The following is a 24,638-nucleotide window of genomic DNA, read 5'->3' as shown; positions in this document are numbered from 1 at the left end:
GACAGAAGTATGTTAATTTATCAAATGTGTGTGTGTGTGTGTGTGTGTGTGTGTATATATTTGCATCTATTTTTATCAATTATGCTTGCCCAAGATACTATATACCCCATTCAGAAATACTTCCATTATTATTTTAATCGTGATATACACCACTACTGTGAAAGAATTCAATTCCGTGATATTAATTATTTGGCCATATTCCCCTGTCTTGGGTTATTGTTTAGAACCTCCCGAGAATATTCTGTTTACCTTATTGGGCTATTTGTGAGGCACAGACCGCTGACGATGCATTTGCTGAACAAATATGCGACCATATTTTGGTACCAGCCGAAATATGGGGGCATATTTGTTTTGGTTGATCGTCCCGACTTGCATGTGGGTTCCACCCCACATGTAGTCAGCCTTTCGTCCAGAGTCAGCTGGGGTGGGCTCCAGCTTCTCGCGACCCTCAACGGGGTAAGCGCTCTGGAAAATGGATGGGTTTTTGTCTTGTGGGTGGTCACACGTCCAATAATAAATTAATAAACACAAACTGACTAGTTCCTTAACCAAGCTTCATCGTTGCGACTAAACCGGTATTAAAGCTCAAGTGTCATCCCTATAAACATTCTAAAATAGATATTGTAATGAAAAATACATATAACAATATTCACTTCAATGTCTATACGAAAAAATAAATATGAGCGGAGAGCGCGTCATCCATGCGGAAAGTTGCAAAAGTGTCATTCTACGACATCCAAGTGGTCGCCATATTGGCTGCATCTTCTGTCCGTGACGTCACCCGGACATTCGCCAATGAAAACACGCGGTGCACCCTACTATGGGAGACAAAACGCACCCCTTCTGACACGGAAGCTCTTTTCGAAGAAGAGAACATCTCACAATCGAGTGAAGTTACCGGGGCAATATTACCCTATTGTTTCGAGCCATATTCAGATGATATGCGATCAGGGCCAAACCGCCTCCGCGTCTGATCCACTTCCGCAGCGGAGCTCAGCCATCGCGGCTCATCGCAGCTGGTCGGTGTGGCTCATTTTCGGCGCCGAGGTGGCTTATCATGGAGCCGAGCCAGGCTGCTTTAGGGTGTTGTTCATAGCCGTCGCCGTCCGCGATGAACAACACCGTCGCCCCGGGGTGCTTTACGGCGTTGTCGTCGCACGCGGCTGAGTGCGGCATTGTCGGCAGCATTCTTCCAATGCAGACATCGACACATTTAGCATGCCTGTCATACGTACGCGGATCTTTTGTTATGTTATGAGAGACGGATTACGTGGTCCGCCCCAAACTATTTTTTTTTTTTTTTTTTTTTTTAGTAGCTGTATACACACCTACCTGTCATTTGGAACCCACGAAGCTCTCGTCCTTTGCACCCGTGCAGTCCATTTTTCACGATGAACCAGGTCTCTTGCAAACTTATGAAGGGTAAATCCATCCTCCCGAGTGTTCGAGCAATGTCCAGCAATACAACGAGCCGGCATTTTGTCTAACACGAAGGAACAGTGAGCTACCTTGCCGGAGGTCAAACTAATAGAGTCCACTTGAGGGCGGGTCTGTCCTTTACGTCACTTCCTGCTTCTTCTCTCAAACAAATCCCTCGATAGGATTTTCATGGCGGGAGTTACAAAAAGCTGTATACGTCAAAATCATGTTTTGTGGTGGGGGAAAAAACGCATTCGTCTATGTCGCCTGCCGTTTTTTCATTAATAACATAGTAAAAATCATGCATTTTATGACAGTGGCCCTTTAAGAAAGCTTAATGTGTAATTTGTGCTTTTCAGCTCTTTCCTCGCCAGGCACAACACTAGGTCCATCTGCAATGACGTTAAATTCAAGAGATACCTTATATGTTCATATTTGGATAGTCACGAAAACCAAAACTAACCAAATTTCACACTGCAGTCTGGCAAAAATGCCTACTTATGCCAGTGTATGACAGTTATTTTTGCTTTCTTTTGTTATATCTGATTTAAAAAAAAATAATAATAAATTGCTGCAGCGCATCCCAATCAGCCACTCGCATGCAGATAATTTGGCTGCATTGTCCTCATTGCTGAGGGATTCAATAAATAACTGCCCTCGGAGTTACGCAACCCTGACTCCCAAGTTAAATCCTTCTGTTGTCCGGAGAGCACGGCAGGACGTCAGCACATTCTGCGCGTTTTACACGCCGCAGCGTCTTTCGTGATTCGGTGAGGCAGAAGATTGGGGAGAACAGTGGGAGGATATCCGCACGCTCGTCTTTCCAAACGATGCTTTACGCGTGCGGCTTGTTGGCGTTGAGTATTCTCTGACTCGCGATGAACACATTTCCTGTTACACAGCAGTAATGACACAAGCACACAGCTCGGGCGCGCTTTCAAAACGGGTAGTTTCTCACCTTTTATATTCAATGGATTGAATTCATATTCATCACAAGTACCCTAAATAATTCCCCTGCCTCTGTGTGTCACAGGGAAACAAAGGTGGAGTCAGCGCCCGCATGTCAGTGTTCGGTCACACGATCTGCTTCCTCAACTGCCACCTGCCGGCTCACATGGAAAACTCGGATCAGCGCATGGAGGACTTTGAGAGCATCCTGCAACAGCAGCAGTTTGAGGGCCAGGCGGCCTCTGCCGTCCTCGACCACGAGTACGTCACAAACTCGTTTCAACGCTCACATACTGACGACAGACCTAGATCAGATTGTATGGTCTCAGTGTTTTAAGATAAAGAGCCTGCAGTATGAAAATTGACTTCTAAAAGATCGGTAACGTGTACACAAATCTATTTCACGATGAATAAATTGAATTACAGTGTGGTGTTCTGGCTTGGGGATCTCAATTTCCGCATCGATGACTTGGAAATGCAAGTGGTGAAGACGGCCATTGAAAATAACAAGTTTTCGGTGTTGTGGGAAAAAGATCAGGTAAGGAAAAAAAAACGTTGCATGTACATTAAAGTACAGGATGTTTAATGGGAGACCATTGAAAAGGACACAATGAAGATCACTTATTTTGTTTTGATTATATAACTATATTTTTTTAACAATACAGTAAAGCCTCGGTTCTCGAACGTCCCCGTTTTTGAACAAATCGGTTTTCAAACAAAAATTTTGTGATTTGTTTATTTATTTATTTATTGCTTCTGTTTTCGAACGGAAATTGGTACTCGAATGCCCGCACAAAACCCGGAAATAACATTTTCCGTGCGGCCAGACCAGCTGACCCACGACGCGTTTTGTTGTCATCAATTCGAACGCCCCCCGAAAAAACCTGGAAATAACATAATGTGCACGGCACAAGCAGCCGACCCACCCACGACTTGTTTTGTTATTGTCAATTCGAACACCCCCGAAAAAAAAAACGGAAATGACATAACGCACGTGTCGCAACTAGCGCACTTTTGTTATTCTGTATAACGCAGCCTCTGTACACAGTTGTTTTTCTTCTTATCGAGTATTAACCCCCAATCATGGCTCCAAAGAAGGCAAGTTGCTTGTTTAAAGTTATTCTGAACTTTTGTTAACAAAAAAAGCTTACAAGGCTGGGGGCCGAGTCACTACAGATACAGGAATGCTCTCCCAGTGTCGCGTACTCTACGAATAAAGCATACATTTTAAGCAAAAAATTAATGGGTTTCTTTCGGCTTGTCCCTTTCGGGGTCGCCACAGCGTGTCATCTCAGATGAACGCACATATATGTTTGGCACAATTTTTACGCCGGATGCCCTTCCTGACGCAACCCTTCTCAGGGAGTGGAGGCCCCAGTGGGATACGAACCCACAACCCCTGGTTTACCAAACCAGTGCTCTAACCACTGAGCTACAGGGCCTCCATTAAGCAAAAAATTAATATATTTCTTAAATTATTTGATTATATAAAGTATTTAAACTATATATGTATTTCTACTATGCAATTTATTATCAGGAGAAGCTAAAAAAAAATGCTTTAAAAAGGCAAATTTTTTTAGGCTTGGAACGCATTATTTCTTTTTCCATTCATTGTAATGGGAAACAGCGGTTAGGTTTTCGAACAAATCACTTCTCGAACCCTTTTCTGGAAGGGATTGTGGTCGAGAACCGAGGCATCACTGTACTTGCGAAGAAAAAAATACTCACACTGGATATATTTGAATGAATTTATTTGAATTCTTTAGGTGCATGTCCATTACTACTATTACTGAAACTAATGTGGTCTTGTGTGGGTGTGATTGTGATTTGAGCAACTAGGGGGTGGAAGAGAGGCCCAAGGGAAATCACCCATGACAGTAAAACAATTATTATGATTTCAGTTAAACATGGCAAAGGAGAGCGAGACGGTGTTGGAGGGATTCCAAGAGGGGCCCCTGAAGTTCCCCCCCACTTACAAATTTGACATTGGGACAAACGTATACGACACAAGGTTGGTGATGCCAGTCAAGCAGCTGCAACGTCCGCATCGGTGCACAGTTAACTGGGGGGGGGGCATTAGGTCAGCGTGTGGGGGCCACATTCTTCAAAGGAAAAGGGGGGGAGGGTCACAGTAGCTTATTTTGGGGGTGCATTCCCGCACATATTGAGCAGCAATTGATTCTCAAGAAAATGATCACATGGCTCTGGAATGCAGCCATCAGATTTCATACAATATCATAATTTCAATTATTTGAGGAGATGTTCTTTCTGTCCCACTCCCAGCGGAAAGAAGCGTAAGCCAGCTTGGACCGACCGGATCCTCTGGCGCCTGAGAGCCACGGTGCCCACTGCCGGCACCGGGAAGCGGAGTTCTGTTTCGGGGCTGACCAGCGGCACGAAAGTAACGCAGCACTGCTACAGAAGTCACATGGAGTACGTCGTCAGCGACCACAAACCGGTCTCTTCCATCTTTACCCTGCAGGTGAGAGGACAGGACTGTCTGTGCAGGGTAACCACAATGAATACTTACAGTATTAAAGTATTTTACATAATTGAAGACCATTATTATCTTTATTATTTTTGGTTGGGGGGGGCATCCATAAGCAGGAAAGATGAGGCTATAATATGACAATAGGTTCCTCCAAGTTCAGGATCACAGGGGCAGTAGCTTTAGCAGGGACGCCCAGCGCTCCCTCTCCTCTATTTCCCTATTTTTCTTTTTTATCTTCCCATTTTATATGCTTTTTATATCTTAACACAGTATGGATGAATATTGATTTTCGTTGCAAAATACTGACTTGTGGTTAACTAACTTTTAATTTTGTGGTAAAATAGTAAATTTAAAAATTGTCTTATTTGTTAACCCACTCGATACCATTCTGAAAATTATTACTGAAACATGCAGTCGTGTTCAAAATAATAACAGTCCAATGTGACTAACCAAATTAATCCACGTGTTCATGTGTACCGTAATTTTTGGATTATAAGACGCACCTGTTTATAAGCCTCAACCAGTACATTATTAAAGGAAAAACCATTTTGTACATACATAAGACGCACCTGTCTATAAGCCACATTGAAACATGAGATATTTACAAAGAAAGACGGTGCACAGAAAGTGTTTTCAAAGTTTTTATAATATACCTTTTCTTTCCTAACAGTGCTTGTGACGCTGCAGTAACACAGCAGCAATACGGGAGTAGCACAGCACTAACAGGGGGGTGTAAAAAAAAAAAAAAAACATACAAAGTCAATGAGACGCAGCAGCGACACGGTTCAGGCTACCTGATTTTATTACCTCTAAAAGCTTTTTTGTCATCTTTTTTACATTGCTCCAGTTCTTCCCGCTGCCGTTTCCAGCGTCTCACCGTCGATTAATTTATGCCAAGTTTACATGCAGCAGCAGCTTATTCCTTCTTTATCGGCCATCTTGATTGCTTTTAACTTGAAAGCTGCGTCGTATGCATTTCTTCTTGCATTTTCCATGATGAGGGTCTGCTCATGCTAATGTTATTCATGCACAAAGCGCGAAGTTACGTTAAACTTGCGTCTTCCTCGACACATATATTCCCCCTGTGTCACTCTTATCTTTTCTGCTCAAGCGCCCCTGGCAGCCGTTTAGAAAAAATGCATAAATTAGCCGCAAGGGTTGAAAGCGTGTGACAAAAGTTGCGGTTTATAGTCTGTAGATGAGATTCTAGAAAATAGACTGAAAATGTGGATGAATGTGGTGAGTCACATTGGACTGCCAATATCTTGAACACATCTGTAAAAGGTGATATTGGTGATGATGCTGTTAATTTAGGGTAGCTGTGAAATAAACCTTCCATTTAGCAGCTGTCTAATAAATGTTAAAGCCCAAGTGTCAGCACTATAAACATTCTAAAATAAATATTGTAATGAAAAATACATTAAAAACAATATTCACTTCAATGTCTATATGAAAAAATAAATATGAGCAGAGAGCGCATCATCCATGTGCAAAGTTGCGGAAGTCTCATTCGACATCGAAGTGGTCGCCATATTGGCTGCACCCCCTACCCGTGACGTCACCCCGGACATTTGCCATTGAAAACACGCGGTGGACCCTACTATGGGAGACAAACACGCCCCTTCTGACACGGAAGCTCTTTTCGAAGAAGAGAACGTCTCACAATCGAGTCAAGTGTCCGGGTCAATATTACCTGATTGTTTCGAGCCATATTTAGATGATATGCGGATCACTTCTAACTAACAACAGATTTCCAGACAGTATGTATGAACCAGTCCGGCCGAAGCCGTTCCCCTCGTCCGCGAGGCACGGCTTCGGCGGAGGCTCTTCCGCCCACCTACGATGACACACGGAAGCTCGGCCGAAGCCGTGATCGGCGGACACGGCGCCGACGGGCACGTTGACATATTTAGCACCTCTGACTTACGGATGCGGATCTTTTGTTACGTTCTGAAAGGATTACATCCTCCCCCCCAGCTGTTTTTTTTTTTTTTTTAGTAGCTGCATACACACCTACTTGTCAAGCTCTTGTTCTTTGCACCCGTGCAATCTGTTTTTCATCACGAACCGGGTCTTTTTGAAAAGTATGAAGAATGAATCCATCCTCCCATGTGTTCGAGCAATATCGAACAATACAACGAGCCGGCATTTTGGCTAACACGAAGGAACAACGAGCTACCTTCCCGGAGGTAAAATTAGTCTAAACAGACAAGACCACTTGAATGGGTGTCTGCTACAAACGTCACTTCCTGGTTCTTCTTGGAAAAAAATCCCTCGAGAGGATTTTCATGGCAGGAGTTACAAAAAGCCAAATACGTCAAAATCATGTTTTGTGGTGAAACAACGGATGGGTCCATACCGGCTGGCGTTTTTTCATTAAAAATATACTAAAAATCATGCATTTCACGACAATGGCACTTTAAGCACTTTGCCTGTTTCTGATGTTAAGCAGTTTCTTGTTTCATCGAGTAGTCGTGATTCAGGGGAGCCTTGTTGTTCATGAGCAATTTCGTCTGCAGTTCCCTTACAAGGTGGACGTTCCCCTGGTCACGGTGTTGGTGGAGGATGAGTGGAATAGCATCGCTGACGCCGTGGCCAAGTTCAAACTGGCACCCAACTATTCGCGCAGCTCCTGGGACTGGATCGGACTCTACAAGGTAGAGAACGTCACCTTCGCTGCTCACGCCTAACATCTTTTACCGACCGACATGGTTGCGAGGACTCCGTTGGTAACTTTGCCCGTGCTACCTCAGGTGGGTTTCAAACACCACAAAGATTATGTGGGCTACGTGTGGGCCAAACAGGAAGAAGGAGATTATCATAGACAGGAACATCAGGTAAGACGGATGCGTACTGTAATCGCGACGTCCTGCCAAATTCGATGAATGTCTCACAAATTGTTTTGCAGGTAACCTTTACGGAAGAGGAACTGCCCAAAGGCTCAGGAGATTTTATCTTGGGTTACTATAGCAACAACATGAGCACCATTGTGGGTGTCACGGAGCCATTCCAGGTCATCACCAACGTATGTATCGCATTTGAAAATATGTAACATCTACTTCATCCGTCTCCATCTTGCACCCGCAGATCCAGCTCCCCACATCCGGCCACGACACCAGCTCGTCAGACAGCTCCGACTTCAGCTCCGAGGACGACAGCACCGTCGTCCTCATGAAGTCCAGGTCCCGCAGTCCCAGTCCTCACAAGGCCAAGCATCACCGCCGTCGGAGCGGCAGCCCCAGCCGCTCGGGTAGTCCCGCGCGCGGCAAAATGAAGGAGGCCGACGGCGCTCCATCCGTGCCGGCGTCTACGGGCGAGTCCACAAAACCCCCAGCAGAGGGCGGCCAACGGCTTGCGGCTCAAGAGAACGACAAACGGCGAGAGGAGCCGGGAGCCTGATTCTGTCTCTTGGAAAGCAAAAATGGTGCGTCTTTGATTGGAGAATTACCACACTGGGTGTTTGTTTCCTTGAGGGAGTGCAACTCGGGATGCCGTCCTTTTCAGGAACAACCGTTGAGCTCCTCAAAAGGGTTTACTCTGCCTTCAGTTGTTGCTTCATTCATTCCCAAATGTTTCACTCGGTCATGCATTTTCTCAGTCTTGGTCCGTCATTTTGGTGTGATCAGCACAACCATACAGAATTGTAGGTTTATATACGTCACAGTTCTGAGGAGCCGGGTTCGATCCCAGACCCGCCTGTGTGGAGTTTGCATGTTTTCCCCGTGCCTGCGTGGGTTTCCTCCAGGGACTCCGGTTTCTTCCCACATCCCAAAAATATGCGACATTAATTGGACACTCTAAATTGCCCCTAGGTGTGATTGTGAGTGCGGCTGTTTGTCTCTATGTGCCCTGCGATTGGCTGGCAACCAGTTCAGGGTGTACCCCACCTTCTGCCCATTGACAGCTGGGATAGGCTCCAGCACTCCCTGCGACCCTCATGAGGATAAGCGGTGAAGAAAATGGATGGATGAATATATAATTGTGTATGTATATGTGTGTGTGCATCTCTCGCTCTCTCTCTCTCTCTCTCTCTATGTGTGTATGTGTGTGTTATATAGATAGTGCATGTGCATATGTGCAAGCATATCTCTCTCTCTCTCTCTCTCTCTCTCTCTCTCTCTCTCTCTCTCTCTATCTCTCTCTCTCTCGCTCTCTCTCTCTCTCTCTCTCTCTCGCTCTCTCTCTCTCTCTCCTCTCTCTCTCTATCTCTCTCTCTCTCCTCTCTCTCTCTCTCTCTCTCTCTCTTCTCTCTCTTCTCTCTTCTCTCTCTCTATATATATATATATATAGATGGTGTGTGTGTGTATGAGGAGGATAAGCGGTGAAGAAAATGGATCTCTCTCTCTCTCTCTGTGTGTGTATATATTAGGTGTGTCTGTATGTATGTGTGTGTGTGTGTGTGTCTGTGTGTGCATGTACGTGCATCTCTCTCTCTCTCTCTCTCTCTCTCTCTCTCTTCTCTCTCTCTCTCTCTCTCTCTCTCTCTCTCTCTCTCTCTCTCTATATATATATATATATAATTTTGTGTATATGTCTAGGGCATTTTCTCATCTTGTTGAAGTCAAGTGTTCATTGGCTTGGCCTTTTTTCTGGGCAGCGAATGCCTTCAGGTGCTGACGCACGATGGCCACGCTGAGGAAGGGTTCTGGCTCAGGTCGCAAGTCTTGTCATGTGTCAAATCTAACGCTGCAGTCCAAGTATGACGAGAAACTACTACGACTGCCCCGTCGAGCAGACGCATTTGCCATCAATGATCTTTTGTTGCTTGTAATGATGCATTTTCTCATTTCAAACCCCATCATCCATTCCCCTTTGGAAATTTGTTATTTTGAGACATGCACATGATTGCTTTCGGACTTTATTTGCAAGCGGATGTAGCCACAACAGCGACTACAGGAAGACGGCGCAACCAGCAGCCGACTTCTCAAACCAATCCCCCCCCCCCCCGGCGGGGTTAATAACTCTTCCTGGATGGCCAACCTCAAATCTAAAAGCAAATATTTGTACGAGGGGCTTTCGCGACTCCGCCGTTAGCAACGTCAGCGGCATTGCACGTGTCGGCGCGGAGAGCGAGTGCAAGCGTCGAAGGCCTTTAAATAGACCCCCGAACGAGATGCGGCGTCCTGCGGGAGGATCGCTCTCAGCTGACACAGCACAGCTGTCCTGCCAGAATTCACTTTTATTGGCTGCGGGGCAGCTGATATTGTCGAGCTGATCACAACGACAGCCGAGATCTGAGCGGCCATCTTTGAAAGAAATTAGCAACAAAAAAATGAATCTGCAGAAATCCCTTTTTTTTTTCCCCCCGCATTATCACTCAATTATGAACAGTTGCATGGCTTGTGGAAATAACTCTACCATGTAGAGCAGCTACATGGCTTCGCATTTACAACGTGAACCACACCTGGCGTATATTATTACGACATATCTCGATTCCAACGTGCTATTTCAAATACCGCACATGCTTCGTCCACTTTCATTTCATCTCCAGTGACTGCGTTCCCTTCGCTAAAAGTTCTCTCCCGTGACTGATCCCGGTGTTTAACAGACAGTACAATAGTGATATGAATATTGTGTAACCTCCGCCGGCCCGTAAGACACTTTGACCCCTTCTTGAACTTTTAGAGTTAGGAGTATTGTGTAACTGTTACCTCAGTGTGCGCGCCGCGTCCGACTGGCGTTTGCATGGCGTGGACGTGCTCGACATTCCGGTGCTGTGATTTCTGTGCCGTCAAGTGCTGTTTTTAGACTCTTTTTGTCGTTTGTGAAAGTCGTTAGGAAATCATTTCAAGAGCTGTGAAGGTTCAAAATGTATCTTGAAGACAACTGCGAGGATGGGCACACCTGCGTAGATCTGCTGATTTCAAAGTGTTGACTACGTATTTTATTTTTAAAATGAAATTACAGGATAGGCTAGTGGGCCTTTGTTTGTAGTAAGATGTTTAATAAATAATGTGAGATGAATTAGAAACATTTACCCGTCATGATCAATGACCTGTGGGGAAAAAAAAAAAAAATTATATATATATATATATATATATATATATATGCTGAATGTCATTGATTTCCTATGTGTCTGAAATAAATATGTATCAAAAGATGGATAAAAAATTAAATATGGTATTAAAATAGTAGACACTCTATGCCACAAAGTTTATTTTCCTTAAATTATGCATTTATTTTCTTATTTAGATGTGTAAGTGTTCAATGAGCCTGAATTCTGCTGGCCAGTGAGGGAGCATTATTTCATCCAAAAGTTTATTTATTATTTTTTTTTTGAATGCACTGAGCTTGATTTCTCAAGTTGCTTGAAGAATAAATTACAATAAAATATAGATTTTTTTTGGTGTATTATGTGTACATCATTGTCTGCCTCTGTTTGACCTATGAAAATGATTTTGGAATGCAGAGCTAAATGAGCGTGTGCAAAGGCGTTTTGTGCATTTCGAACTACAACAGCAGGGACAGTGGCCTTTTATTGCGGGTGGCCTACGGTACAGGGCTGTCAAACTCATTCTTAGCAGGGGTCACATTGTCGTTAGGGTTTCTGACAGAGGGCCATCATGACTGTGAAACCATAAAAAATCTTTAACTGACCCATCATATTTACACATTAAATTTATCCACTAGTTTTTCAACTATTGTTGATGTTTGGAAACACAAAAATGCCCGCACTTTCCCAACGTCACCATTTATGATATGAGAAATTGAAATTTTGGTCCAGATTTTTTTTTTTTTTTTTTACAAAAATCATGGAAGTTTTGATTTGCCTTCACGGGCTGCATAAAATCATGTGGCGGGTCGCAGCTGGCCCCCCGGGCCTTGAATTTGACACCCGTGGTCCAATAGCTCGTTTGCAGTGCCGCACTCGTGAAGCGGACGGATACATTTGTGAACAATGTTTGAGAGTTTGTCTCCATGGAAAAGATATTTGAGTTTGATTTAAAAAAATAAATAAAGTGTATTTCTGTCACTATGTTATCATAACTTTCGCCCCTGCATCTGCATTTTTGCTCACACAATTGTTTCTTTTTAGAAGTGTGGAACGAGGCTTTCATTTGTTTTGAATTCATCATTTCCACCAGGATTCCAGTTATTGGTATGTTTTTATTCTATTTTACAAATTGGTCTCTTTTTTTGAGGGGAAGGGGGGGGTACTTATCGGAATAAATATAGGACCTTGGGTGTACACGAAAGTTTCTTGAATCTTTGAAATGAGTGATGAGATCCATTTCCAGAACAGAGAGCTCACTTTGATGGTAATGATGATGGTGTTGATGTCACGGTTTTTAGATATGGAAACCAAACATCACAGCACATCCTCCCCCGGAGCAATAGCAGGTGCGTCTTGCATCATGCTTTTTTTTTTTTTTTTTTTTTTTGCCCTCTGAAAGGAAAGTGTCTGTTCTGCAAACTCATGCTGACTCACTCGCGCTGATGTAACACCGGCCGGGGATTGTACCACGTCCGTTGTTATGGAAATGGGGGAAAAAAAAAACTTCACAGACCCCAGTAAGTGCTGCGTAATTAGGATGAACGGACGCCAGGCTGCGCGTTGCGATGCTATCGCGCAAATTTTCGGTCTGATTTGACGCATTTGAACGATAAAAGGCACGACGGCCTCGCTCGGGCCGGGTGTTTTTCCGAAGGGCGGAAAGGTCATCTTTGACTGCGACCCTGACATGTCATTTGGTAGATGTGTTCGTTTACTGACCAGATGGGTACAAAATGTTCCCAATCAAGAGAATATGATCATATGAGACGGCAGCGCTTGAAGCAAAATGCAGACGGCGGCCTTTTTACATGCAGGATAATCGAGTTTCGACAAAAGATAACAATGCCGGGCGCCGATAACTGCCCTCTGCTCTTTACGCTGCAGCAAATATATTGTATCTGGCATATATTCATCGATTACATAAACAAACTTGATTCAGTCTTCAATCAGTTCATGTTGTTGCTTTTTCAAATGTATCGAAAGCTATAGAACCCGGAGAAAAGCCACACAAGCAACGGGAGAACACTGCAAACTCCACACAGGGGAGGCCCGGAGCTAGGATTTGAACCCTGAACCTCAAAAACTGTGCCGCAAACGTTCTAATTCGATAAAGCCATCAATGTTTCACCCTCTTCAACGTGGTAATAACTATTAAATGACGAAACAGCTGTAGTAAAACATTTACAACAAGCCCTAAAACCAGCAACAGGGCCTTGGGAACAACGGCTGTTGAGCAAAAAATAAAATTTGAACTCATTTCCCAAAGGACGGACAAAAGTGTTGTGAACAAACCTGCCAAGTTTGAATGGATAAAAATAAAAATCACCAAGGGACTGAATATAATATGAGGTGGCAAAATTATGAAAAATCAAGTCTTTGTGTCTGCTCTCAAATGATGAATGCACTGAAGGCACACAGCGCTCAAAAAATGGCAATAAAACACCAATAGCAGCGTATACTGTACATGCACTGTAACGACGACGGTCGCTTATGTGAAGTGAAATAATTTTTGGAGGCTGTATGCTGCAGATATGAAATGATAATTGCGGATATGTGAAATGTCATTTTCGACGATACAAAACTGCATGACATTTGGTGTAAGTGCAACAATTAATGAATGTTAAAAGGTTTTGGCGAAGGTGAGGAGGTACGACCCCCCCCTCCAAAAAAATGGAAAAAAATGCATCCATCCATTATATGAGCCGCTGATCCTCACAAGGGAGTACTGGAGCCTATCCCAGAAATCTTCACCGAGGGATGGTAAAAAAAAAAAACAGTTCAGTGCTATGTCTGGACAATTCAGTTCTACACAGTTCTCCACTCTTCTTTGGATGTCTTTATGTTATTATCTTCAAACATGCATAATGTACAATATTTTTGGTTTTCTTCGGGAAGGGCATCCGGCGTAAAAACTGTGCCTGACAAATATCAGCGTTTCATCTGAGATGTCACGCTGTGGCGACCCCTAACGGGACAAGCCGAAAGAAAATACTACTTTTAACGCATCTTAATTAAAAAAAAATGTATTTAAGAAAGAACATGACCTGTTAAGTGAATCATGCTGTGTTCTTGTCTGCTCTTGTTGGCTAGTTATTGTGTAAAACCAGTTGGGCGTTAATAGAGGCGTCTAAATTAGCATAGCTCATGAAAGAACAAATATCCAGACATTTTTTTTTTTTTTATCTTTATCGCTAGTGTTCATTCAAGTAAAACATGCCAAGTAGTGTAAGCCGGACACATTCAGGCGTGTCATTGGTATAGTCCACTTCCTGTGACGTCAGCGCCTCCGGCCGGATAGCATAAATATGGGCGCCGGGCGCCATGAGGTTTACTTGGCCTGTGCGGATTTTTGCAACCAGGCGGGAGGACCGACCTTCGTGGAGCGTCGCCAGTGCTACCGCGTTCGCTGTTTCCGCCGTTACAACCCCTTTTTTTTTTGTCTCTTCGCAAACACTTGCGCTGAACGATGATGAACGGCCAGATGAATGGTTTTCACAACTCCGTCATTGACGAGGACTGCTTCTTGTTCACCTCGGAGTCTGTCGGAGAAGGGCATCCCGGTAGGTTCGCATGAACCCGCTCGAACGTGATTAGCCGACGGCAGGCCGTCGAATTGTGGCCGTCGTAGAACAATGTTTATTTATTAAATGTCTGGTTTTTGTGGTATAGTCTTGTTTTAATGTCGACCGAGGAAACGAGGCGCCGGTCGGCTTTAGCAAGAACACGCGCATCGAGTTAGCAAGCTAATCTCCGCTCAGTCGAAGCGTTTTTTTTTTTTAAAAAAATCATTTTCCCTCGTTCATACTGTTGCGTTTTTCACAATGAATATATCAAACCCCTGACATTATTTTAACCCTTTGTTTTCTCAAGACGCGATTGAATAAGCACTTGGTTCGGTACGTGTCGGTTCGGTAAGCAGCTAACAATGTGCTACGGGATGGTAGTTGAATTAGTTGCAGTGATTCTGTAGCTTTGCTCAAATAAATTAATTTTGTATATTGCGGCAGTTCGCAACCACAGTTACTGGGGGTATTTTGCAGGGGGAGCAGGTCTGGGACAACATAACATCGATGTGAGCAAGCACACGAGGGAAAATGCACCCCTTTTCACAGGACTGTGTGGATCGGTCGTGTGCCCTTGTAGAGTTGCCTTCCTGTCGGCTGGTGAAGTTCTGCCGGCCCCCACCGCACGAGCACATGTTTGAAATGGCGGCTCTTTCAGACGTTGGGCCACTCCCCCCCCAGCACTTAGGCTGCACTTTGCATCCAGCCTGTGCTTCACACTGACCAGTTTTTTTTCAATTATTCTGATTTTTCAGACAAGATCTGCGATCAAATCAGTGACGCGGTCCTGGACGCCCATCTCAAGCAAGATCCCGATGCCAAGGTTGCGTGCGGTAAGACTGATGAAACTTTCCTTGCGTGTGAACCTTGACTAAATGCTTGTTTTGATTCCATTACATTCCCTGCTGCGTGTTCCCACAGAGACTGTTGCCAAGACGGGAATGATCCTGTTGGCCGGTGAGGTGACCTCTCGGGCCACGGTGGACTACCAAAAAATTGTGCGGGACACTATTTGCCAGATTGGCTATGATGACTCTGCTAAAGGTGTGTTTGACATTATTGCTGAATTTTCCTCAAACAACATGGAAGCATTTTTGTTGGTGGGTGTCGCACTTTTGTATAATTATGGGGCGAGCCTGGGCAAGCGCTCACTAACGGATGCGTTTGCAGACATGGGTGGATAAAAGATTAAGGTGGTTCATAGAGGGAGTCACTCCAGAAAACTATTTTTACGCTCTTTTTCAATTCAGTTTTTTCACAATCCAATGGCACCTTAACATACCGGTTTGTCATTCAAAGCTCAAAACTGAATATCATAATAGTCCTCACTTAATTTGTTGGCTTTTGGCTCACATCAAAAAGCACAATTTTTATTCCTCGCAAGTGTTTTAATTTTAGATCTTTGGCATTTTGAGAAACTGTTGACTGGATTGTCGATTATTACACACCCGCAAGGGACGTGCACCGCCTCAATTTTGCAAATTTTACTTCACTCCAGCAGTGGTGCATCTGCAAGTCACATGTGGCTTGCAACAAAAAGCAAACAAACGGGGGGGAAAAAAAGTTCGGTGAGATTCGACTCGACTGGGTTAGGAGTTTATTTAAGATCTGTGTTGTGTGTGCAGGCTTTGACTACAAGACCTGCAATGTTCTCGTGGCCTTGGAGCAGCAGTCTCCTGACATCGCTCAAGGCGTCCACGTCGACCGCAACGAAGAGGACATCGGCGCAGGGGACCAAGTCAGTTTTCCGCTCACCCTCTTCTTCAATTAACCGTTGTGCTGAAATGGCGCATGAGCATGATGCCAGGTTATTTTCCCCACACTTTCTAGGGATTGATGTTTGGGTATGCCACAGACGAGACGAAGGAGTGCATGCCCCTCACAATTGTGCTCGCTCACAAGCTGAACGCAAAGATGGCCGAGCATCGGCGCAACGGCACTCTGCCTTGGCTCAGACCCGACTCAAAGACGCAGGTAGCTATCTGTCCCGTTGGGCCAGACCGGGGATGACAAAACTTTCTGCTAAGGACCATATAAAGAAGACGAAAGAGGAAGCTATGTCACCTTGTTTGTAAAATGTGCTATTACCACTGCCAAAATATTTGAACATGTTCCAACCCGTTAAACATATTAAAGTGATTTCACTTTAGCTATTGGTAACAATGAAAATGTTATTAGCATGTAGTTAATTTTAAAGATTTTGCATCTTATAATGTAACTTTTTTTTTTTTTTTTTAATAAATAAAAATCCCATGTCTTGTAATATACAAAATGGTAAATAAAAAGTAGGGTCATATAGTGTAATGTTTAAGTATACAGTATTTTAATTTTATTAAAATGTATTACAAAGTACAGTACAGCCTCAGTTCTCGACCACAATCCGTTCTAGAATGCGGTTCAAGAAGTGATTTGTTCGAAACCGGATCAATATTTCCCATTGCAATGAATGGAAAAAGAAATGATGCGTTTCAAGTCTACAAAATTTGGGCTTTTTAAAGGTTTTTTCTGGCTTTTCCTGATGATAAACTTCAAAGTAGGAATACGTGTAAAGTTAAACTATTTTATAAAATAAAATAATTAAAGAAATACATTTTTTGCTTAAAGTATGCTTTAGTGGTAGAGTAGGCTAGGCTGGGAGTGCATTTCCGTATCTGTAGCGACTCGGCCCCCAGCCTTGTAAACATTTAAAAAAAAAAAAAAGTGCAGAATAATTTAAAACAAGCAATAATGGGGGGGGGGGGGCAGCAAAAACTTATTTTTACAAAAAGTGACGCCCAAAAACATTCTCGTGACTCAAGTTAACGAAATCTTTGAAAGAAAACAAAAATGCTTATGGAACAGGGCATTACTCACGTTCACAAGAAAAAAAGCAATGCAAAACTGACTGACTTTGCCCCCTTTTCACATAAAAAAAAAAAATGAATCTAGTGTCACTGATTTCTGCCATCTTTTAAGCACTTTTCTGAAGTGGCTCATTACAACATTAAAATTTTACAGTGCTCTGCTCGATTCGCTTTTATTGGGGTGATGAAGTTTTGCGAAATTATGGATTTCATTCCATTTGTCGCAGATGGGTTTGATATCAGCACTTGGGACATCCTTCTTGCCTTCAGCCTCATCAGACGTCGCCGCCGTCTTGTTCTGCTCCTCCTGAAAGGTGCAGGAGTTCTTCGGTCGTGAGCTTCCACTTGCCTTTTTTGGAGCCATGATGGGGGTTAATAGTCCTCAATCGGAAGGGGGGGAAAAATGATCTCTGTAGGGACACGTCTACGTACAGAGGCTGCGTTATACAGAATAACAAAGCGGGTTGCGGGTCAGCTGGTCTGGCCTCGCGGATTATTTCCGGGGTTTGTCAGGGTCGTGCGACTACCGATTTTAGTTTGAAAACAGAAGCAAAAAAATCTCAAAATTTTCATTTGAGACCTGGGGCTGTACTGTATATCTTGTAACATTCAAGTTTTTAAAAACACACGTTTGCATAAATTAAACTAGTGATATTATTTAACACTTGTAACCTTATTGCAGAAGGCCACACCTGGCTCCCGGGGCCAGAGTTTGGACACCCTCGGTCAAGCCTATAGTTCCGGCCATTAAAGCTGCCCCTCTGACCTCCTCTCAGGTTACCGTCCAGTATCGTCAGGACCGCGGCGCCATGCTCCCCGTGCGGGTGCACACAATCGTCATCTCGGTTCAGCACGACGAGGAGGTTTGCCTGGAGGAGATGAGGGACGCCCTGAAGGAAAAAGTTATCAAGTGCGTCGTCCCCTGTAATTACTTGGACGACGACACAATCTACCACCTGCAGCCGAGCGGCCGCTTTGTCATCGGGGGCCCTCAGGTAACTTGAACGGTCCGGACGCTTCGGAAATGTTGGAAAATTGAGCCACCTACGGTATTGAGCCTCGTCGACTGGTCGCGCAGGGGGACGCCGGACTGACGGGGCGCAAGATCATCGTCGACACTTACGGCGGCTGGGGGGCCCACGGAGGTGGGGCGTTCTCCGGCAAAGACTACACTAAAGTGGACCGCTCCGCTGCGTACGCCGCGCGTTGGGTCGCCAAGTCCCTGGTGAAGGCTGAGCTCTGCAGGAGAGTCTTGGTTCAGGTCAGTTAGCCGCGGTGACTTTTTGTCTGCGGACGCCTTGTCCAGCGGTTCCAGGTAGTCTTGCGCCATGCGTAACGTACGCTGCCGTCTTAGGTGTCCTACGCCATCGGAGTTGCCCACCCCCTGTCCATTTCTATCTTCCACTACGGGACCTCCAACAAGAGTGAGCGGGAGCTGCTGGACATCGTGCGGAAGAATTTTGACCTCCGTCCGGGAGTCATCGTCAGGTAATGTAGGACCCGAAGCCGCCGGCTGTTCTTCGACTCTCCAGCTTCTGGCCTCTTTGCTTTTTTTTTTTTTTTTTTTTTTTGTTCCTCCGTCTTGGGTGTCGTTACGGGAGTTCAGTCCACTCGTAGTTCAGAGTTGCATGGTCATAGCGCAGAATGAGGTTTTTTTTTTTTTTTTTTTTTTTTTTGAGGGGGGGGGCGTTATTTTGACTGAAGTTTGTTACCATATTGCTCAGATGAAAGGATGGTAGATGGGGTAAGTGTTGCATTATATTTTTCTTCCACAGCCTTCTCTAGGTGGGTGCAAAAAAAAAAAAAAAAGCCCGTCCCGATTTTGGCCTGTGCGAGGTTAAAATGTGTGCGTCTGATCTCGGGGGGAGTGCGCGGTAGCCGCTAAACCTGTCTGGTTATGTATTCTAGGGATCTGGATCTGAAGAAGCCCTTGTATCAGAGGACGGCAGCCTATGGCCACTTTGGCCGTGACTCCTTCCCATGGGAGGTTCCCAAAAAGCTCAAATACTAAACCCTTGTTAAGCTTTTCGCCCTCAGGCTTGTTGGTGTATACTACAGAGAAGCCTCCAAGATTTCGGGGGGTGAAATGCCCTTATTAGCTGTCTTTTCTCTTTCCCTTCGCTGGAGTGATTCATCTGCCACATGATTCCCTATTTGTCTCGTTTTGCTGGTTGCTTTAATCATGCTGGCTCCTTGCAGGCTTTCTTTTTTTCCTTAAAGCTTGGTGTTCCAAGAACTTGTCCCCTTCTCATTGTGCTAGAGCCCGATTGGGCCGCAGTTGTCGTTGTTTAACCCGAGTCTCGTCTAATAGTCCGCGGGGGGCAGCGGTGGCTCGTATTTCTGTAGCTGGCTTTCGTTCACTGGTGCTACTCCAAAAAGAGCACGTCAAATTTAAATGCTGGCCTCAGCGCTCGGGCGGATCTCCGGATCTTACCGAGCCACATTCCTAGTCGAGTCAGCCGGCCGCAAATTTCCCCATCTTCCGCTCGTCTTTTTTGTTGCTAGCATCGCTCCTTGTCTTCGCGGAGGATGTTAGAGAGGCACAATGGAAAAATGTTAAAGGTTGTTGCTATGCATTTCAGGCTCAAGAGCCAGCTAAATGTTAAGGTTTTTTTTTTTGTTTTTTTTTATAATCTCTCCAATGAGACGAACGGGAACCATCCCGCTGCAGACCTTTGCTGTTTTCTGACGTAATACAGAAAAGTCAGAGGCTGCTATGTCCCTGCTCTGGTCTGCAGAGGTGTGCGGTGAACTTGAAAGCAATGAAACATTTAGTTTCCGTGGTTTTTTTTTTATTTTTTTTTCCCCCCTTGAACGCTCCTTTTTAAAGATAAATGTGGTTATTAAGCCCGCTGGACTCTGCAGGTGCATTGATGGCGAGTGTAGTTACAGAGAAGCTCGATTTTTGCACCTTTGCTCTGCTGGAGTCTGCATTCTTTATTGGCTATCAAATGTCAAGGCTATTTATTTTGTTCTCTGGAGCTCGGTGTGGATACAGAGAAGTCGAGGCTTCAGACGGCAGCTTTAAAAACACTCGGTTACTGAATCTTGAATTCCTCTCGACTTGATCATTTGTTTTGTTTACTTGAGGGTCCAGAGTGTCGTACAGAAAAGCTTTGGTTTACCTCGAAAACAGATGGCAAATGGGACTATTGTTTTTATTTTGGATTACTTTTTTTTTTTTTTTTTTTTTTTTAATGGATGCATTGGTTCTCCACTCCCAACTTTTTTTTTTTTTTTTTTTTAAAAAGCATCTGCAAATCTTTGGCTCTTACAAACCCTCATCGGTGCGATGGCAACATTTGGTTGGTGTAGTACAGAGAAACCAACCTTGTTTACACGGCCATCCCATGTAGTGCTCTTATTGCCGGTCGTAATCCTTGGCGACAGTAAGTGTATACTCTACGTGCCTTTTCGATTTCCTCCCCCCCCCCCCACCCCTCCTTTTTGCTTCTCTTCCTCACCCACAAACATGCTCTGACCAAGAAGACGTAGCTCAATCTGTAATGTGCTCCATGTTTTGAATGAACACTTACCTTGTAGTCTGTAATAATAAAAAAAACATTAAAAAAAAAAAGACTTGCAACGTCTGTCAGTATCTTTTGCCTGTACAAATTGGTGTAGTTTTCACATGGAATGAGATTAAATACATTTTAGGTAATTCAAGTCCGAAAGTGTCAGTCACTCGTATAAAAAAAAAGGAATTTTTTTTTTTTTTTTTGTAGTTGGAGCTGTTACACATGTACAGGGATGAATTTTTCCACAAGCTTATCAGTCATTAAAGGGGAAATCCACTGGTTTGCACTAACAATGAATCCAATAGGTCATGGAATATATATTATAATCCTGACAATGTGATGTTAAATCCTCTCATTTAAGTGTTTTGAGAAGATTTTCAATCGACAATTACGAATTTTCAGCGGCGCTGCCATTTTCGCGAGTCACGTGACCTACATGGGCGTATGTGATGTTACGTTCCAAACGCTCAATTGACCCTTCCGTGGATATTGCATCTGCATAAAACAAAGCCCGTTTTTGCTCCCGCCATTTTCTCAGACAACATTGCATGGTCCAGTATAGGTTTAGTTAGCGTTTTAGACCGCATCATCAACTGAATCCATCTAATATCAACGAGAACACATATGTTTGCACGAAGGTATGCCCTATATTTGATTTTCAATAGATGTCTCGTATAAAGGAATTCGAAGTTCTTCGCTAGCATAACACTGCTGCGTGTGAACGATGGACACTTATTCTTTGTTGAGCGATATTTAGCGATGATCGGATTGCACAAACGTATTGATTTCTTGCTGGCTCGCGCCCAGAAGCTTAACCAGACTGTTTGCACGAAGATATGCCCTAAATTTGATTTTTAATACACGTCTCCTATAAATGAATGAGACGTTCTCCGCTCGCATAACATTGCTACGTGTGAATGATTGAATGAAATCAGAAGCATGGCGTCTCAGTTAAGAATGTATTGTATTTAGAATCTATAATATATCGTTGATTTGAATGAAATCAGAAGCATGGAGTCTTTCTCAGTTCAGAATGTATTGTATTGTATTTGCCATTTTTACTGTTTGTCTTATGTCAGCGCACGTGGCGTGACGTCACTTCAGGAGGCGTGGTTAAGTGCCCGTTACGCAGGGGTCACTTACATGGGACACCATTTATGCCCAGCGCTGATTTCTCCGATGTATCCTCATCTGATGAAGAACGAGCAGTATCGGTTGATAGGGAAGACTGAGGACTACTTCCATGCAGATTTGAACCTGTGGCTGTAAAGTAATGGCGGCGGAGTCGTGAGGTCACTCCCCTGCTCAGCTGTAAATAATGTTGACTATATGGATGGTTCTTCAGGCGGAATGATGCAGAGTCTGACAAGCGGTGGCCCCGTGAGCGAGTTCCTGGCTCGGCGGGGAGCTCATTATTTACAGCCACAAGTTCAAATCTGCATGGAAGTATTCCTCCGTCTTCCCAATCAACCGACCTGCTCACGGCTTTGTATCGAAGTATTCCTCCGTCTTTCCGGTGAACCGATACTGCTATTTCTACATCAAATGAGGATAAATCCGAGAAATCAGCGCTGGGCATAAATGGTGTCCCATGTAATTGAGTGTTTGGAACGGCACGCAACACGTCACATCCGCGCACATAGGTCATGTGACTTGCGAAAGTCCATTTTTGAAAATGTTCAGTAGTTGATTAAAAGACAAAAAACACTATTAAATGAGAGAGCATTTAACATCACATTGTCAAGATAGAGTACTTATTACATGACCTACTGGATACATTAACCCAAACAACTGGATTTCCCCTTTAAGTGGGCTCCTCACTTTAATTTGAAATGTCACCGAGTCGTAAAATACATTAGATGTCTCTCATGAAGTGAAACACAGAACTAAAAGGTCAAGGCATTAAGAGGTTGAATAACTTGCAATCTTTTCATTTTATTTTTAATTCTTTTCACCTAAGTCTACATAAAAGCATAAAATAAATTTGGTGGTAGTCATCTTGTTGATCTGTGGCTGCGAACGTGAGCTTGGGCCATGACTACGTGTATCTGAGGAAGTGAACGCTCAAAAATGTTATTGACTGACCACCTTCATGGATCGCGAATGACCTCCGTGTCGATTGACGGTTGAAATTATCGAGTCACGGTGAGCCTGCTGCTTATCATGTAAGCTTCCTGAGTCGACGTGGAAGCCCAATGGAAACGCTGCATCGATTCAAATTAGCTGCTGCTTTAATTCTATATGCTTTTGCTCGCTACTGTTTACATAATTTATACTGCATATCCGATAAATTTAAGATGTAATTTAGCTTGCGAACTAACTAGGAGTAATTTTGTTCATGAAAGACCCCCAATCCCAAACAAATTCACGAGTATTTCATTTTTATTTTAAAACAGTTTAGTCATGGTTGTACAATTGTCACCAATAGCTAGAAATGAGCCTTAAGCAAACACCATTAGTCAAATAGCTAAGCACAAATATGAACCAAAAAAAATAACTTAAGTGAGGTCATTTTTTCCACGCTAACCCTTCAGGCTAGATACTTTGGATTGCTAAAGTATTTGCTAACCTGAAGGCAGGTTGCGTCTTAATTTTAACCCTTGGATGCACAACCATTCGTCCACAAGTGGGGTCAAAAATGACCCCGATTAAAATGAGAATCAGTTGTCGCGATAAACTAATTTCTCACATTTTGCTTCAGACATAATTTGTCTAAACAGTCATTTCTTTTTGCAGGGGTATTGCATTTCCAAAAGCCAAAAAGTGGCTTTATGATGTTTGGTTCTTTGACAAAATGGACACGTTTCCTCTTTTGTTGTCCCCGTGTGCTTCTTTCCTGTGGCTGGATCGCAGCAGTTTTTCATCACTCCACACGTCTCCATTGCTTCGATGATGCAGGTTGATGGAGCCTGGGTACCTTCACTGATATTTAAAAAAAAAAAAAAAAAGTGGATAGCGCATACACATCAAGGCGTATTTTGGCCGCCATCTTGGTACTTCCAAAACATGGTTTATAGGTTTGATTATGGCAGGGGTTTTCCTCAAAGTTTGGCATGTAGAATTAAAACTGGTTGTGTGAGCTTGACATTTTTTCCAGTTCTGGTAACATGAAGGATTTTTAATTCGACTTGGTAAGCCAAAAAAGGCTAAGTGCAAAGGAAAGACATATAACACTGTGACTACCAAGAAACCTTGCATATTAGCTAGGGCCCGATTTCTGTGACACGTTAACTTTTCCCAAAATATGATGTGAAGCACTATCATCATAACGTAGCCAAAAAACTAAGCATGTTTTTGTCATAAAAATATTACATTTTAAGTCAATCAAATATATTTTTGGAAATAAGGACTCTCAATGGGAAAATACATGCTAAACGCGTTTTTCGTTTGTCTATGCGACGTCCTATTTCAGATTCACATTTGAAAATCAAATTCAATTTGCTGAGTTCTGTATTCTGAAATTCATCAAAAAATTGAGAGAAAATGTGTTTTCTTGCTTATCCACTGATGAAGTTTAGGAAACCATTTACATCGCTTTTTCATGAAAAAAACGTCTGCCGATAAAGGTGAAGCAGAGATTGAACGGTGAACAACAACTGTAAACAAAATTTTGTTCAAGTGAATTCAGCTCATCAGAAAATAAAAAAAAAACCAAACAAACTTTAACAGTGTGAAAGTAAATGTTTCTAATTTACCTGTGGAATGTTTTCTCACAGCCAGGAAACTGGTGATGCACAGGTCGGCACGGTTATTTTGGGAGTATCAAGATGGCGGATGGCGACTTCATTTTTGGTGGCCAATGAGCTATCCATTTTTTTATTTTTTTTTTAATAGAGCTGTGTGTCACACCTGTGTATCTTC

At 43.5% G+C, this 24,638-nt stretch overlaps 2 protein-coding genes and 1 long non-coding RNA gene across 3 annotated transcripts in view; 2 read left to right on the top strand and 1 right to left on the bottom strand.

Moving 5' to 3' along the window:
• The window catches only part of inpp5jb (inositol polyphosphate-5-phosphatase Jb), a 31,951-nt gene extending 20,187 nt beyond the window's left edge, over window positions 1-11,764 (top strand). The window contains exons 8-16 of the mRNA XM_061818580.1: window positions 2,453-2,628; window positions 2,794-2,905; window positions 4,269-4,378; window positions 4,651-4,849; window positions 7,378-7,515; window positions 7,612-7,695; window positions 7,767-7,871; window positions 7,946-8,282; window positions 9,456-11,764. Of these exons, the coding sequence (XP_061674564.1) occupies window positions 2,453-2,628; window positions 2,794-2,905; window positions 4,269-4,378; window positions 4,651-4,849; window positions 7,378-7,515; window positions 7,612-7,695; window positions 7,767-7,871; window positions 7,946-8,257 (1,236 nt within the window). The 3' untranslated portion in view covers window positions 8,258-8,282; window positions 9,456-11,764. The remainder of the gene's footprint in view (window positions 1-2,452; window positions 2,629-2,793; window positions 2,906-4,268; window positions 4,379-4,650; window positions 4,850-7,377; window positions 7,516-7,611; window positions 7,696-7,766; window positions 7,872-7,945; window positions 8,283-9,455) is intronic.
• Window positions 11,765-14,164: 2,400 nt separating this feature from the next.
• On the top strand, window positions 14,165-20,049 carry mat2ab (methionine adenosyltransferase 2Ab). Its single transcript, XM_061818270.1, has 9 exons — window positions 14,165-14,413; window positions 15,172-15,249; window positions 15,338-15,460; window positions 16,042-16,154; window positions 16,247-16,390; window positions 18,036-18,254; window positions 18,338-18,520; window positions 18,614-18,747; window positions 19,168-20,049. The coding sequence occupies exons 1-9, from the start codon at window positions 14,320-14,322 to the stop codon at window positions 19,268-19,270; spliced, it is 1,191 nt and encodes a 396-aa protein (XP_061674254.1). The 5' UTR covers window positions 14,165-14,319; the 3' UTR covers window positions 19,271-20,049.
• Window positions 20,050-23,141: 3,092 nt separating this feature from the next.
• LOC133499059 (uncharacterized) lies at window positions 23,142-24,630 on the bottom strand. The gene is made up of 2 exons (XR_009794532.1): window positions 24,473-24,630; window positions 23,142-23,699 (listed from the first exon to the last, which is right to left on the bottom strand). It is a non-coding gene; the product is annotated as an uncharacterized LOC133499059 (long non-coding RNA).
• Between the last annotated feature and the right edge of the window lie 8 nt (window positions 24,631-24,638).

This window comes from Syngnathoides biaculeatus, chromosome 4, assembly GCF_019802595.1.
Source record: "Syngnathoides biaculeatus isolate LvHL_M chromosome 4, ASM1980259v1, whole genome shotgun sequence".
Taxonomy (NCBI): domain Eukaryota; kingdom Metazoa; phylum Chordata; class Actinopteri; order Syngnathiformes; family Syngnathidae; genus Syngnathoides; species Syngnathoides biaculeatus.
This window is presented reverse-complemented; position numbering and strand designations above follow the sequence as displayed.

Excerpts from the sequence above, each read along its gene's own strand:
- mat2ab (XM_061818270.1), top strand. The coding sequence starts at position 14,320 with ATGATGAACGGCCAGATGAATGGTTTTCACAACTCCGTCATTGACGAG. Across the intron at positions 15,250-15,337 it reads CGATGCCAAGGTTGCGTGCG|AGACTGTTGCCAAGACGGGA; the intron begins GTAAGACTGATG and ends GTGTTCCCACAG. Across the intron at positions 16,391-18,035 it reads GACCCGACTCAAAGACGCAG|GTTACCGTCCAGTATCGTCA; the intron begins GTAGCTATCTGT and ends ACCTCCTCTCAG.